This window comes from Nothoprocta perdicaria, unplaced genomic scaffold (assembly GCF_003342845.1).
Source record: "Nothoprocta perdicaria isolate Ctin4 unplaced genomic scaffold, notPer1 scaffold_42, whole genome shotgun sequence".
NCBI lineage: Eukaryota > Metazoa > Chordata > Aves > Tinamiformes > Tinamidae > Nothoprocta > Nothoprocta perdicaria.
The window spans coordinates 1,756,822-1,771,756 of record NW_020455666.1 but is presented as its reverse complement, the minus strand read 5'-3'; the positions used below and the strand labels follow the sequence as shown (position 1 = coordinate 1,771,756).

At 42.4% G+C, this 14,935-nt stretch overlaps 1 protein-coding gene across 5 annotated transcripts in view; it reads right to left on the bottom strand.

Moving 5' to 3' along the window:
* ATP2B2 (ATPase plasma membrane Ca2+ transporting 2) overlaps positions 1-14,935 on the bottom strand; it is a 171,067-nt gene that overhangs the window by 82,463 nt on the left and 73,669 nt on the right. For all 5 annotated transcript variants that reach the window (XM_026046138.1, XM_026046139.1, XM_026046135.1 and 2 more), the window contains exon 3: positions 10,879-11,076. In XM_026046138.1, the coding sequence (XP_025901923.1) occupies positions 10,879-11,076 (198 nt within the window). The remainder of the gene's footprint in view (positions 1-10,878; positions 11,077-14,935) is intronic.

Here is a 14,935-nt window from a genome sequence, read left to right as displayed (position 1 = left end):
TTGTGTTTGTGCAGCCAAACAGAGCTGCATTCAAATGGAGGAAGGGCCTGGAGAGGGGAGGAAGGAAGTTTTGGGGGACAGCACCCTTGGTAAGGAAATTGAGTTGTCAAACCTAGTCAGAAATAAGACTTGCAGATGGAGGGAGGAGATGCTGAGGTACTCTGGATTTTAAAATCCCCACAGCTGGAGTTCAGCCCGGCTTGTGCAAGCAGGTGCTGCGTGTGGACAAACTTTCCACCCAGCACAGCTCAGGATTCAAGTARCGGGCCAGGACAGGAGAGGCGCCTCCCCAGCGGCTCCGCACTCAATGCAAGGGTAAGGAGCACATGAAGCCGGCCGGGTGGGCGGCGAAGCTCCCCGTGCAGCCACCCTGCCCTCTCCTAATCCCTCTCTGCTCTGCCTGATGATGGAATTTAATCCAGGGCTCCCAGATGTCGGGTCAGGGGTGGTTCTTGCTGTCCAAAAGCAAAGCAGCATTTCTGCAGCAGGATGTTCTARGTGCAGCCCAAGCTGTTCACCTGCCCTCAAAGCCAGCGAGGAGGCAGGATTTCAGGTGGGTAAGGAATGCAGGAGATGAGGAAAAGCCAGAGGTGACCTAGCTGCCACGAAACGCTTTCCTGAACTAGGGCTTTGTTTCAAAATTAAATTCTCCATTTTACTAGAAAATAAATATTGAATAGAAAATAAATTTAAACATTCCCTTTTAATAGAAAAATTGAGAAAGTGATCCTCAAATCCTATAGGTTTGGAGAATTCTTTTTCGTATACTTAGGGAAAACGATTTTTTTCTTCCCCTCTGCCATTACATCACACTGCTTAATGAAATTATAGAAAGAACTATATGCACTTATAGGAGGAAAATGCATGGATTTGTAGGAAAAAAAACATATACTTTCTACATCTTACATGGTCTCTTTTCCCTAGTATACAGAGTGTTACAGTATTGACTTTTATACATAACAGGGAAAAAAAGGAATACAGATGAGACAAACAAGAAAGAACAGTATGTCAAAGGAGACCACGCAAAAGGTATTTTAAATGATCTAATGACTGTTCATATGACCTTTAAAAACTGTGTTAAGATCTACAATTGCTCTTATGCTCTCAAAAGGTAGTACTTGGTTCATGACATTACTGAATACAAATACTTGAATTATTAGTACTGAAAGACAGAGATGGAGAAGCATCATGAAAGTATCTTTAAGGCACAGCTAGATGATGTGAATGTAGCTCCAAGATGATGAACTGTGAAATAGTTAAAATTTATATCTAACACAGCTTCTATTCACCTGAGAAGTCATTGTCAATAATCAAGATTCTAATATGGAAATGGTTTCTACCGTAACTGTAAACACATGTGCCTGGCTCCCTACAAGTCCCATCCTCATAGGACCGAAAACTCGCACGTAGGTTGCAAGGGGGAACACACAGACTTGACTGCAAGTCAKGAGCGGGAAGGGCTGGGGCTTCCTTGGCACCCAACTGTAGGTGAAGCCGGAGCAGGGACGGGGCCTCTCCTGAAAGCTGCGCAGAAGCCCCGGCTGGGCTGCAACCCCCAGCAGCACCAGGACCCCATGGAGGTGCCGAAAGGACTTCAGAAAGAGGGGATGTGTCCTCTGGAGAGCACCTCCAGAGAGCATCCTCAAAGAAAGTGAAAAGAGAATGGAATCACAAAAGCTTAAAAATTTGACCAGAAATAGGCCAGCAAAGACTGTTGAAAGATGGTTCTGTAGAAAGGAGATGAAGGGGAAAGACAGAAATGAAATGTAAAGAGGATTCAGAGAAAAAAGGTACCTCAAAGCAACACACGTAAGCAGCAATGCATCCACAACCCCACCGGCCTGGGGCCGAACTTCATCCCCTAAACCTGACCTGCGCAGGGGCCTGGGCAGACCCAACACAGATACAAAGAGATTTTCTAAGAGCTGCTTGAACTACAGTAACAGACCTGACTACAGTTAATAATTGTAATTAAAAACCCTATCATCTTAAGATGGACCATGGTAATTTTTAAACCAGAGAAYGTATACTTACAGAAAAAAAACAGGAACATCTGTATTCCTAAGTCCCAACCTACAGCACATACCTCTCAGCTACTCATTCCAACCTACACATTTCTATTTTTAAGCTGAGAATACCTCATGGCATTTAAATTCCCTAGGAAAATCTCATAACGCCCCCAGAAGCAATTTTTTTAGTCAGTCAAACTGTTTTTGTCATCAGAAAGACAAGAGTTCCTGTGCTCAAAACTTTGTATTTCAGAGCTTTCTGTAAAGTCGTTTTTGCTCAGCTGCGGCCCCRGTGCTGATGTGATTAAAGCACCTTGTGCCGCTGCATTGCAGCGCTTTATCGACGGGCTGGTTCCTGCTGCTCACCTCACAAGCAGCGCTGCTTATTTCATCAAGGGAATTCACTTGGGTATGAAGAATGATGACCAGAAATCTGAGAGATAAATATCATAACCTGCCTTCCTTGGTGAGATCTCTGAATTGCAAAAGATACTGCCATATTAATGTGAAAAGACCTTTTTGCCCCTTAGTGCTTCCCAATAAATCAGGCACCAGCAAAGGGCAGAGGAGCAGGCGTCACCACGGCCTCTACCGCCGCATCCCCTGCCCTTCATCCCTGCTCTCCAGGGCTCGTTCAGCCAGGAGACGCGTTTCCTGGTGCCGCAGAGTGGCCGAGCGGAGGGGGACCTGCCAAGCAGCATTCCCGCAGCCACACATTGGCTCCSGATGCTCCGCGCGAGCGGGAGGGACCTTGGGACACTCACTTGCCAGCAGCAGGCGGCTTGCTCCCTTCGCGGCCCCTCCGCCAGTTACATAAGAGCTCTGCTGAGGCTGAAAGAAGACACTGTCCCCGAACGCCACTTACATAACCCTCAACTTCAGAGTTCAGTATTAAATATTTACACCTATTTTGACATTTCTCATGTGGGGGAAACAGCACAAGCCCCGCAAAGCCCTGGGCAGGTCCAGGCTCCATGTAGAGTGGAGCCTGGGCGATGGCAGTGCGTTTGAGGACACCCGTGAGAGCAGGAGAGCTGCCCTCTGAGCCCAGGGCTCGGGTACCATCACTGAGCAAGGCTCACAAGGTCATGGCCTAACAGACCTTCCTGCTCCTTGAGGAGCAGGAAGATTTGATGTTTCATCCTAGATCTCCAATTCCTGGTGCTTTGTGAACAATACTGAACAAATAAACTTCACACTGGTGTGCAAATCCAAGAGTCAAAATGTTCTCTGGACAAATGACAGCTCCTGCCAACAGCTCTTCTATCTGAGCCCACCTGTATGTGGCAGCGATGCTCTTCTCCCAGCTCATTATGTGTGCAGCACCCTTGCCGTATTTCTTTTAAACTTATGAGCTCTTGGCAGAGAGCAATACTTAAATTGGGTTTTGCTTGCTGACTTAGAGATTTTGTGCATGAATCTCTTCTTCTCATTGCTTCTTACAGAGAAACCAAATAATGTATGATATTTCCAGATCTGTATCTTCAGATTTTCATATCACAGTACAAATACCATTTGATTAGAAAACCACAATATTGGATAAGCAGAACCTCACAGAACTTATTACATCTGAAAGATGTAATTCCTTCAGATGGAATGATGGTTCCCAGGGAAGAGAGGGACAGACAGACTTGATATTCTGCACAAGTTGGGAGGTTAAGAGTCAGTAAGTTCATAATTAGGAACTTTCAGATAAAGAAAATATTGAATAAAGTTTCAGAGTAGACTCATCTAAAGTAGGCCATTTATGAGTATGTTAGAATAAGGTATAAACTAGGATAAATATGCAATATATTTTCATCCAAACAGTCATAAAAAAAGCAATTAATTTCACATAATTAGGTTTTCAGGAAGTATGCCTGCAATTCAATCCAGCTAGAATTTACAAAATAAGCATTTTTGATAATCTGTGGAAATATTTATCCCACAGGAATGAACCATCATGCAGAGGAATTACAAACTGAATGAGACAGTAAAAACTTCCTTAAAAAAATTTTTAACTGATTCTCAATTCAGAAGTGATTCATTTGTATCAGAAAAAAAATATTTCGGTTTAGACTGAACCAAAACCAGGGCAAAGCAATTTGCAGAAGAGAAGCACATGCAGCACTATGAGGCATTGGTGATACTGAGTATCAGGATTAATAGGCAAACTCAATTTGAAAGGTGGATATACTAGGTGGGATTAAAATAATTATATATATGCACACGTGTGTGTGTGTGTGTGTGTGTGTGTATGGAAATTTGGAAGCTGGGCAGGGGAGGCCTTTTTTCATCACCATCCACTGTAAGCACAAACCTGAAATAGGCTCTTGCACCACTACAAACAAAACTTAATGAATAAATCTGAAAGGTAGAAAATGGAATTGCTGTTAGCTTGGTATTAATCCTGACGTAGCTGTCCGTATGAATGCTGATGTTTTTCATTTGGATAAATTTAATAAAGGCTGAGTCACAACTCTATCCTTGCTGTACAAAAAGCTGCATGAGAAATGCTATAACCAGCAGTTCAAGTTATCTTAGGAGAGCCTTAGAAAATATGGAAGTCCCATTTAGGCCTTGAAAAAAACAGATGAAAATATATATAGTCATAGGGAAACATGTTACATTTGGAGTCCCAACTCGCTAGATGCTCTGAGCCAAGAGACTGGAGCTGCTTACGCTTTCCCACATTTCCTACTTTCTTTCTTGCTTACACTTACCTACATTTTACCAACTAAATCCTTATAAGCCTCCCCCATTCTTCCCAGCTAAAGAACAAATCAAAGGTTTTGAGGGCAGCATCTGCTTGAGTAACGAGTGCTCACACCAATTCATCACTTACGGTTGCTTGCTAATATAAAGAAATTGTGCTTGCAAAAATATTTCTTTTTTTTTTTTCCTTGCCTTAAAACAGTCATTTCTAACCAAGATGACTGCCTTTAACATTTAACACTACAAAAGCTTGCATTACAGTATTGGAAATTTGGATTTTTTTTTTTTTAAATAAAATTCAATAGGCTTTTCATCAGGGCTACTAACAACTGACTTGGGTATGGCACTAAACTGTGACTGCTGATTGACATGCTGCTTTGTGTATCTACAGCATTTAAACTCTAATTCTCAACTTCTTCCCATTCTACAAACCCTGCAGAGAGAAACAAGCTCCTAAGAACTACCTGCTAACTATACTTACTAATTTCAATTCTTACAGGTCCAATAGACTACAGGTTCTAAGTCACTGAATAGGAGAATCTGCAACCACGTAGCTTCTGCAGTCTTACACAACTAAGACACTGCAAGCACGTGCTCTTCTGAGCTTAGGCTATGGCAACRTGCTCTGGAGTCAGCTCTTGATGCACCTTATCCTCATTCAGTGTCATCACTTCCCCATCCATCTGTCACACTCTTGCCAACAAGAAAACCAGGTTSGAAAAGATGTGCAAGATTTACAGACCTCAGCCACAAAACAAGCTCATAAACTGCTGTGTTTATTACATTTATTAAATATCCAGGCTTCATCATTTGTGCTATAAAGCAGTAAGAGGTAAAAAATCATGTCAGTAAAAGATTAAACACTGTAATATATGTCTTGCACCCAAATGCAATAAAATGTTCTACCAACACTAGCAAATCTTATAGCCTAATAAGAGGAGTTTTACACTGCAAATCAAGCTGCTACAGAAACATGCTCCTGGACCACTTTTTCCAGTGTAATTTCATGGTAAGGGATTGCAGGCTGTACCCTGCCCAAACCCTAGGGGTACAATCAGAAGATTAATTTCTGAAGAGCACTCAAGGTCCAAAATAAAATGCTAATATAGATCCACTTAAACCATGCTAAAGCTACAGTTAATTAGCACAATCATTAAAAACCCATATATTCTAATATTTTGTATAKAAACTTTAGTTTCGTGTGATTTTTTAGGAACCTACAAGTTTATACATACTTATTTAAATAATAAGATAAACAGCATATCCTAGGGATAAGAGTCAGAATTACATTATGTAATAAATAAATAAATAGAAATCATATTTTTAACTTGCTCCTTTTTTGTGGGACATGACCATAGTTGAAGAGCTGGGCCCCCTTCCACCCAGGATTTGTGCTGTCCCACCAGGTATGGGCTATATGTCCCACCAGCTATGGGCTGTAACAGCCCTCACTCACTCGCCTGTGCCTTATTCCCATTGTGCAGAGGCTGAGGAGGGGTGTGTGTGGGGGTCACTTATGTGCCTTACCAGAAAAACTTAAAAAAGAAAACACCACGGGGCACCTAAACAGAGGAGAAATGCAGCGATTTTGAGAGTGGTTTGTCATGTACCCCCCCCAGAGCCTGGGGATGCCCGTGGGTGCTCTTACCTTATGCAGAGCTCAGGCCTGCAGCCCAGGCCTGCTTTGTAGCTACTGCTTTCTGCAGAACAGGCAGCAGYCAAGTGCTAAATACCTGCCTGGCCATCAGAGCTCCGCTGCTCGAGCAGCTACAGCCACCGGCTGCRGCCCGGCACTTACCTACACGATGTTCTCTGCTGCTCCTCTGTCCAGGTCAGTGCAACCCTGGGCTGCTCGAGGGTATTGGCAGGGGGGTTAGATTTTAAGTTCCTATGGAAAAGGCTGGTCAAGGTCCAACGAAATGCTAAATATTGGCATTTATAATCTGCCTGTCTTCAAACAGGTAAAACATGGCTCAAATCAGAACAGCATTAATCGGTCTTCATATACATGTAAAATACAACAGGAAAGCGATGTGTTGAAATTCTCACAAGAGAAATTCTTCGCTGGGAAGAACTGTCACACTCCACAGACACTTAAGCTCTGCAGGAACGAAACGGGATTTCCATCACTGGAAATTCTTTAAAAGGAGCAGGACAAATTTAGGGCAAGAGCAGTGGAAACACCAGAGTGAGGACCGTGGGGACCCGAGGTGAAGCAGCAGCAAAGAGCAGGACTCCTACGGGCACACACTAGTTTTAGGGCTGCATTGCTCATTGCTCTCTGAGGTTACTTCTAATTAAGTTTAATTATATTTAGTTGAACTGCTTTCACACAGTTTAACTTCTTTAAAACAACAGCTTATCTCCTAGGACCATTTTCTTTTAGCCACAGGGGCGCACACAGGTACTGCTTTACATGTCATCTTGAACCAYGGAGTTTCTAGTATCGTTTTCTAGTTTTACGGTAATACAAATGATAAATATTATTAAAACAAACAAACAAAAACTCAAACCACAATAAAAACAGCGGCACGTTCGCATTTGGCAGGAACAGATCATGCTCCGCCACAGGATTTGATAATTCTGAATGCTATTCCCAGCAGCAGATGAAAAGGCAGGGCTCCTGCAGGGCTAATCCTGCTATTAATTTCATACCCAATCCTTGTTTCCTGCCCAAGCGGCACCTGTGCCTTTCTCCCAGGCTGCCAATATGTGTTTGCATACACAAGAACCTATTTCAAGGTTTCCCCAGCAGGCATTTTATATATTTATACAGTTTAAGAGTGACTTGATTTTCATCAGAAGAAYGTAGAACTTACACAGTCCCCAGAGGAAAACAAATGAATCCACCAAGACCTTACTTCTTGGAAACAGAATATGGAAAGTTTATTACCTTGGCAATAACTCTAAAGAAGAAAAATGTTGAGACCCAGGGACTGGAGGAACAAGTGATTTCTAGCAAGAGACAGTGAAGGTACTAAAATGAACACAGGCTGTCACAGCTACTGGCAAAGAGAAAGGAAGGAAGCAAATCACTGAACAAAAGCCAGGAAGACAGAGACTCTGTTTCATGCAGTTTCTCTATGTGAAAGATGTAGACAAGAGCAGGACACAAATCCTGCATGCAAACCTTAACACTGGATGAAACTGGTCAACAAGCTTGGCTCATTTGCCAATACAAGTAACAGGTGGGTAGATGCTACCCTTGGGGAAGGAATAGGGAATGGAAATAGTTTCATGCAGAATGCAAAACTTTGGCTTTTTATACCTGCAGATTGTATCAGWAAGGTGGCAATCCTTGTTTTTCCCAGATGCTTCTGTTAGCTTGAAAGTCTGCTGTAAATCACTAGAGGAAAATTCTATTTAGGAGGCAAGATGTCATCAGAAAAGCAGCAAAACCACCAACTAACTTAAGGAAAGCAAGGGTTGTAGCTGTGAAGAGATACTGCCCTCGCTACCTGCACCAACAACAAAATCATCAGTACAGACTGAAGTGGACAGCAATTTCACGCTGTTGAGAGCTGCTCTATTATTTTTACTCAGGTACACATATGAGGCCTGGCTAAATGTGCACTCAAGATATTCTACATATATATACACACACACTACGAGCACAAATGAGTATAAAATCTACCATGAGCTGCGGAAGCTTAGAAAGACAAGCAGCCATCAAAAAGTGACTTCATCCCTCAGGAGAGCTGTGGGTCAGTTGAACCTTCCCTCATCCTACATGGATGTCCTTGTCATGTCCTTGCCAAACCTCCTTGTCAGAGCTTATGTCCCGTTGAGCAAGCAATATGGCACATCACAGAAATGATGAAATGCCTGAGCGGAGAACCAAAGGAAATACAGACCCCAGCAAAGAGACTTAGTCATGAGAGGTCAGGAGGCATCTCGGCCACCATGCCAAGCAGCGCTATGCCAGTGTGGGCCAACACCCCGCATTTGGGAGCACCATATTTCCCAGGAACGGGCCCTGGTTCTTTATCTATTCATGCTCCTTGGCTTGCTGCACATGAATAGAAGGGTTAATGCAGCTAAACCTCTGCTGAGCTACATTGTGCAAACATCATTTGGGTTTTGGTGGAGAGTTTTGCCTGGTGAATTCGGCAGGAGCTGGCTCAACCAAGAAGCATCTTCCCTTTTTCCTCTGCCAAGCTGTACAGATCTATGCTTGAAAAGAGAAGTCAGGAGTGTGGTGTCACACTCACACAGAGATGTTAAAACACCTGGCCACGGACAAAATTGCTTTCCCCCCCCAACACTTGTAATCCATATAGGAAAATGAGTTTCCAAGAAAAAATCTTAAAACTTTGTTACAGATTACATAAACAGCCATGTGCTCACATCAAAATCTTTTTGGCAACAGGGTGGGAAGACCCATATGTGACATAAGGCTTGAAACATTGCAATGAATTGGAAGATTCAGCAATAACTCAGCAATTGCTGTTGAAGGTGTTTAGYAGAAGACTCTAACAATTTGTGGCCAGTTCAGCACTATAAAGCAGCCCCAGTTCCTGTTGAGCTGTATTTTTAAGAGAGGGATGCCTTCTCAGGAAAAAGCAACTACGACCTGCAAACACGTACATATTTCCACGCACATCTTCATTCCAGGTTCACAGCCAGTTTAAATTGTTCAACAATTAGTGGTAGCCAAAAAAAAAAAGTTTGTTTTGTTTCTTGTGTGAAAAATATGCCCTAAACTTTCCAGGAAAACAATGCTAAAAACAGGAGGCCACTGAATGAAATATGGTGCTATGGGAAAACATGGACACATTTTCCCAGGCTGAGCTATTCAGCTTTGCAGATTCCTATCTCAGAYGTGTTATACATTCCCATGAGAAAATGAACATTTTAAATACAGTATCAAAGATAAATTTATAGTCTGATGATGCAACTCTATCTCAAAAAAAAAAAAATAAAAAGGAACAAACTTATTTTCAAAATTCCTTTCCCACCAAACAGATTTAAGAGACTAGTCTGCACAGTTTTGCTCAAGACAGTTTTGCTGAACTATTCTTGTAAATCATATTTTGTGATTTATAATGTCCCCAAGGTATTCTTCTATGTCTACTTATATGAGGTAATAAATAGCTTTTCCTCAATTTAACACCAAGTGACTCCTTTCTCTTCCTGGACACCTGCTGAAAGCCATGTAATATACTTGAAATTCAGTAAGAAAGAAACAAAAGACAGCTGGCTATATAGAAAAGAATAAAGAATCATACATATGCTACAAGAGCTAAGCTTAGCTGCGTGCTTGTTTGGCTGGTGAATGGAAAAGGAAGAAGGGTCTTCAAGGAAAGCAGCCAAAAGAAACTGAAGCAAATGCAAAAAGCATTTCAAGGCTATATTTAGGGGAAGACATTCTTCATACGTTTGCCAAGCTATTCACGTCATTTCACACAGCATGTTTTAACCAGCTTTAGAAGTCTATGAGAGAAGAGCATTATGAGGAGAAAAAAAAAATAAAGAGAGGAAAAAAAAGGAATCCTGGATGAGTTGCCAGAAATGGTAATCTTGTGAGTATTTAGAGGACTGAGTATTTTAAGCATGTGAATTCAAGATAACTTTCCAAAGGAAAAGAAAAAGAGGGGGAAAGAGGGTAAAACTTTCTACAAATAACACAGAAAGCTTCTGCAATCTCATTTAAAAAGAAACAGCAAAGCAACATGACCTGGCCTCTCTCTTCCCTTTCCAGTTTTCACTGAAAATATTTAAATAACTGAAGCCTAAGACAGTAAGCTTAAGCCCTCAGTGTTATAAACTACCTGAAGTACTGTACACACTTATATATGTAGAGCACAACAATTTATATAAGTAATTACATGTTTGTCCTCTGTAATGTGGTAAACAATCTGCAGCGAGTAAATGAACACCAAACACAAGCTCAAAGATGAAAAGAGACAGAAACAGTCAAGTTTTGTAAGATTATTACAAATTTTCTTTAGCTCCTTCAGTGCATGGCACTTGGTAGAGCTATTTGCATAAAGAAATGTCAGGCACACAGAAAATACGTCAGTACCAGAAGCGACAGTAACAGGAGCAAACAATTGACGTTTCCCGTTCGTGCCCTTCTCAAGGCTAGGCATGGCAGTGGGTTCAGACACTGAGCTGCTATTGCTTAGATGCACACAAGTGAGAGGAAAAAAAAAAAAAAAGAAAGAGTTTTTACCTTCATTCCCTTCTCCTGGTGGCTGGTAAAACGAAAGCCCCAAAGATATGATGGCTGCAATTTCCAAGATTATAAGAGTCACATCCTGTAGCGCTTCCCAGACTAGCTGTAAGAATGTTTTTGGCTTCTTTGGAGGTATAAAGTTTTTCCCAAAAATAAGCTTTCTTTTTTCTAGGTCTGCTGCAGCGCCAGATAATCCTGTAAATAAAATAAAGGGGGGGGGGGGGGGGGGGGAGGAAGAAATTGTAGTGAAACAGAAAACACCCAGTAGCATCTGTAAATTATTTCTCCTTAAAGAACTGCAGCTATAGTACCATAGCTACTATAGTAACAAATAGGCAGATTTTGCACTTAAATTTTGCCTTTGCAAAATGATTTGTCATTATGTTCTGAATAGAGTTCTTAAGGACGCTCTTTAATACTAATTCTTGTCATTTTTGGCCATACAAAGCCTGTGAATTCATTTAGTAAGACCTGTGGATAGATATGTATATACAGAGACATATGTATATAAGCAATGACTTGTGAAAAAACTCAGAAAGCTCCAATAACCTCTGCTTGGGAGGAGGAGGAGGAGGGAATAGCTGGCAGCAGCTCCTTCTAYCAAGCGCAAGCGACGTATCTGGGTTCGCAGCTCTGGTCCAGGGCCCATGAGCGTGGTGAGCAGGGCCTGGGCCTGCTGCCCTCAGTGCAGCAGCGACACTGGCTGCACCTCCCGGCCTCACCTCGGGCACCCGCCTGTCACCGCAGGTACCGARTTACAAGGGACGACAGCTCGTGGTAACTCATCAAACTTGCATGTCCCCGCTGGCTCCTCGGACACATGATCCTCCTCCCCAGAGGAAGGCGCGCGGCCGCCCTCGCTCCCTGCCTCCCTCAGCACCTCCCTCGCACGTTGCACACCTAGCGCCCTGCGAGACTGCACCACACAGGCTCCAGCTACTGCAAAGAAGCGTCTACGGCCCCCGATTCCAAACCAATTAAATAAATAAAAGTTTCAAATCGAGATTCATCCAAGTTCCTCCGGGAGCTTCTGGCACCCAGTAAAGGCTTCATCCCGAGGAAGGACTTGGCTTTGCTGACGTCTACGTTTCTGACCACGAGCCGCTTGGATTGATGCTTCTGTTCTTGAACAAATGACATTCACAAAGCTTGAGAAAATACGAGGTAAAGGACAGCAGTGATCTCCCCCATTACACCATCACATTGCAGTCTAGGGCAAAGGAACTTATACTGCAATTTAGATGTACCAGTGTTCTTTCACCTTTAATGATAAGTATTACCTTCCATAAGGACCATAAGTAGGCAAGGGTTTATTTTGAGGCAAATCTTTTTCTTTGAAAGTGTGGATCAGGTAAAATAAATCAGACTAAATTTGAAAAATAGATTCACCTAAAAAATGAAAGCATATTCATGTTTAAATATGAGATGTAATTGCTTGTAAATAATTTAGAAATATTGAGAGACAAATTGCAATGTTTTATTCAACTCAAAATATTCCCCTTCTGAGATCTGGCCACTGCTCAAAAAAACACCTAAAAAAACCCCAAACCATATTCAGCTAAATTTTTCTATTCATTTTCTCCCCGAAAGCCATACACTAACAAACTTAAATTTAGGAACTTAGAGAGCAAGAYTCAAGGAAGCAGGGAAGAAATCTAAAGACCATTTGATTAAAGTCACAACATGAGTCTTAAAAGCTACTGCTGAGACAAAGTCAGAAAGAGGCAGCAGCATGGTGCTATAAAGGAAAATGCGTATGGGCAKAAAGCACCTACGCAGGGAGGACAAGGCTATAGAGAGAAATGAGGCTAAAGATGACTGAGAACGTGCGGCAGTGTAAGATGTTTAATTTTAGAAAGCTGCCATTCGCTAATGGCATCACTGCTCCAATTTCCTGGCAGCAGAAGGTATCACGGAGACGCTCCTCATCTTCAAATAATCTGCTTTATTCAGACGAGTTTGGTTAAATAGTCCCCGGGTGCTCCGAGCAAGGCAAAGGCAGCAGCTCAGAGCGGGGGAGAGGGCGGCGACGCTGCGCACGGGCCGGCAGATCCGCGGGACGCTGCTCCCTGGCTGCGCAYGCCGACGGGCGCCGCAGATGGCGCGGACGTCAATTAGCGCAGCGGGAGCTGCCGCGGACATCTGGCCTCCCCATCTCGCTAACCGGGGGAYGCCTCCCCTGCTGCTACGCTGCCTTTTTCCTTTTTTTCTCTTTTCTTCCCTCCCTGCCCCCCCCTTTTTTTTAATTATTACTCATACTGAAGAATCAAGAATTTTGAAAGAAGACTCAAAAAACTCCTGTAGAAACAGCAGCTCGTGGTCGTTTCCCACTCTTCTCAGTTACTGCATGCAGAATATAAAACCTGCTATTCAATTAATGCTTCTTAGGAAAGTGTATTTCTTTTGAAAGTCATCTCCACTGCAATCAATTGGAGCAGCAGAAAGGATTATTGCGAGTGCAGCAGAAACAAACAGCACAAGCCCATCACTACTAAAGCAAAAAACGAAACAAAAAGTTGTGAAAGAATATTTCAATTGCTCAAAAAATGTAAGATTTAGATGAGGAATAGGCAATTTGCATTAATATAAATACATTCTAATTAAAACCAATTATTTATAACAAGCAAGGAAAAATACAAATTCTACAAACAAAAATTCATTCAACTTTCTTCCTAATATTTTAATTTCCTGAAATATCCAGAAAGACAGATGTAAATTGCAAATAACAAAAAAATGTAATTTTAAAATCTAATTTAGAAATTCTAATGTATAAAAAATGTTCTGCATGGAAAGTAAAAGCTTGACACCAATGCTGAACTGAACTGCTATTAATACACACAGAGAAAAAAATATTTTAGGAGATAAAGTCTAATGACAATTCCATAAACAGAACCAGAAACAATTCCAGACACTTGTTCAATGTAGTCAAAAAGAAGCCCCTCTTCCGGGAGACATTCTGCAATCTCACACAGAACTAAYGACTGGACAGGGTTTTATCAGAAGCCTACACGAAGGTAGAGGAAATATCAAATATTAAAGGCAAGAGTTACATCCGAGGAGATGAACAAACAGACAACGAATTTTCCTGCCAGGGTGACCAAGAAGGAGTTGGACAAGAGCTCCATCTGTGCTCACTGCCGCAGCAGGCGAGGGTGACGCTCTTGATGCCAGGACTGCCGGCTCTTGCTGCTCAATGGCATCAGATACAGAAATACAAACAGAGCAGCTGTCCGGCCAACCACTCRTAACCCTAAAAGGGCCTTCAACTTAGATTTTCCATGTTTCTTATCACAATTTAACTTCTCGTGTCGCYTGAAGTTTTCCAAATGAAACACTATGGGTAAAGGACATGCATGTCCCTAAGTCAATGAAATGTTCCAGAAACTCAGTGTCCATCTGACTATGAAATTCATTACAGTTGAGCATATAYCAAGTAAAACGCAGTCTTGCGTCACTAGTTATTAAGGAAACATACTAGGGCAGTTATGTAAGGACTTGCTGCCATGGTTCCTTAAAAGAAAAAATGTTCATTAAAGAACTCACAAATGRATTTCTCTGAAGTGCTATTAATAAGAGGATCAGTTTACAGCATCATTGTTGGGTACGTTTTCTCCCTGACTTTAAGTGCTTTTAAATACAGCTAAAAAAGCCAATGGCTTTCTTTAAATCAGCAAATGCTGGAAATCCACTGGCAGCCTAACAGCCTCTCCTCTCAGTGATGTCAACTTCTAGGCTCACATGGCCTGGACTCACTACCGACCTCTTGAGCTTGTCTGCTCAGGTCCCAAGAGCCTGTCCCCAACAGGGAGGCCACCCAGAAACACCGCAGAGGAGAGAGGCCTGCCATGGGGACAGTCACACACAGGAAGGTGACGACAGGCAGGGGATGATGGGCAGCGAGCCACACAGATCTCCACCTCAGCGCCGCGCTGCTGTCCAGCACCCTCAGTCCCCTGCATCTCTACTGCTATTTCAAGGAACTTCTTTTATCTCTATTGGTCACCGCAATCTCTACTCATTCTTCAGGATAAGCAGCTCCAAGAGTCTGTGTCTC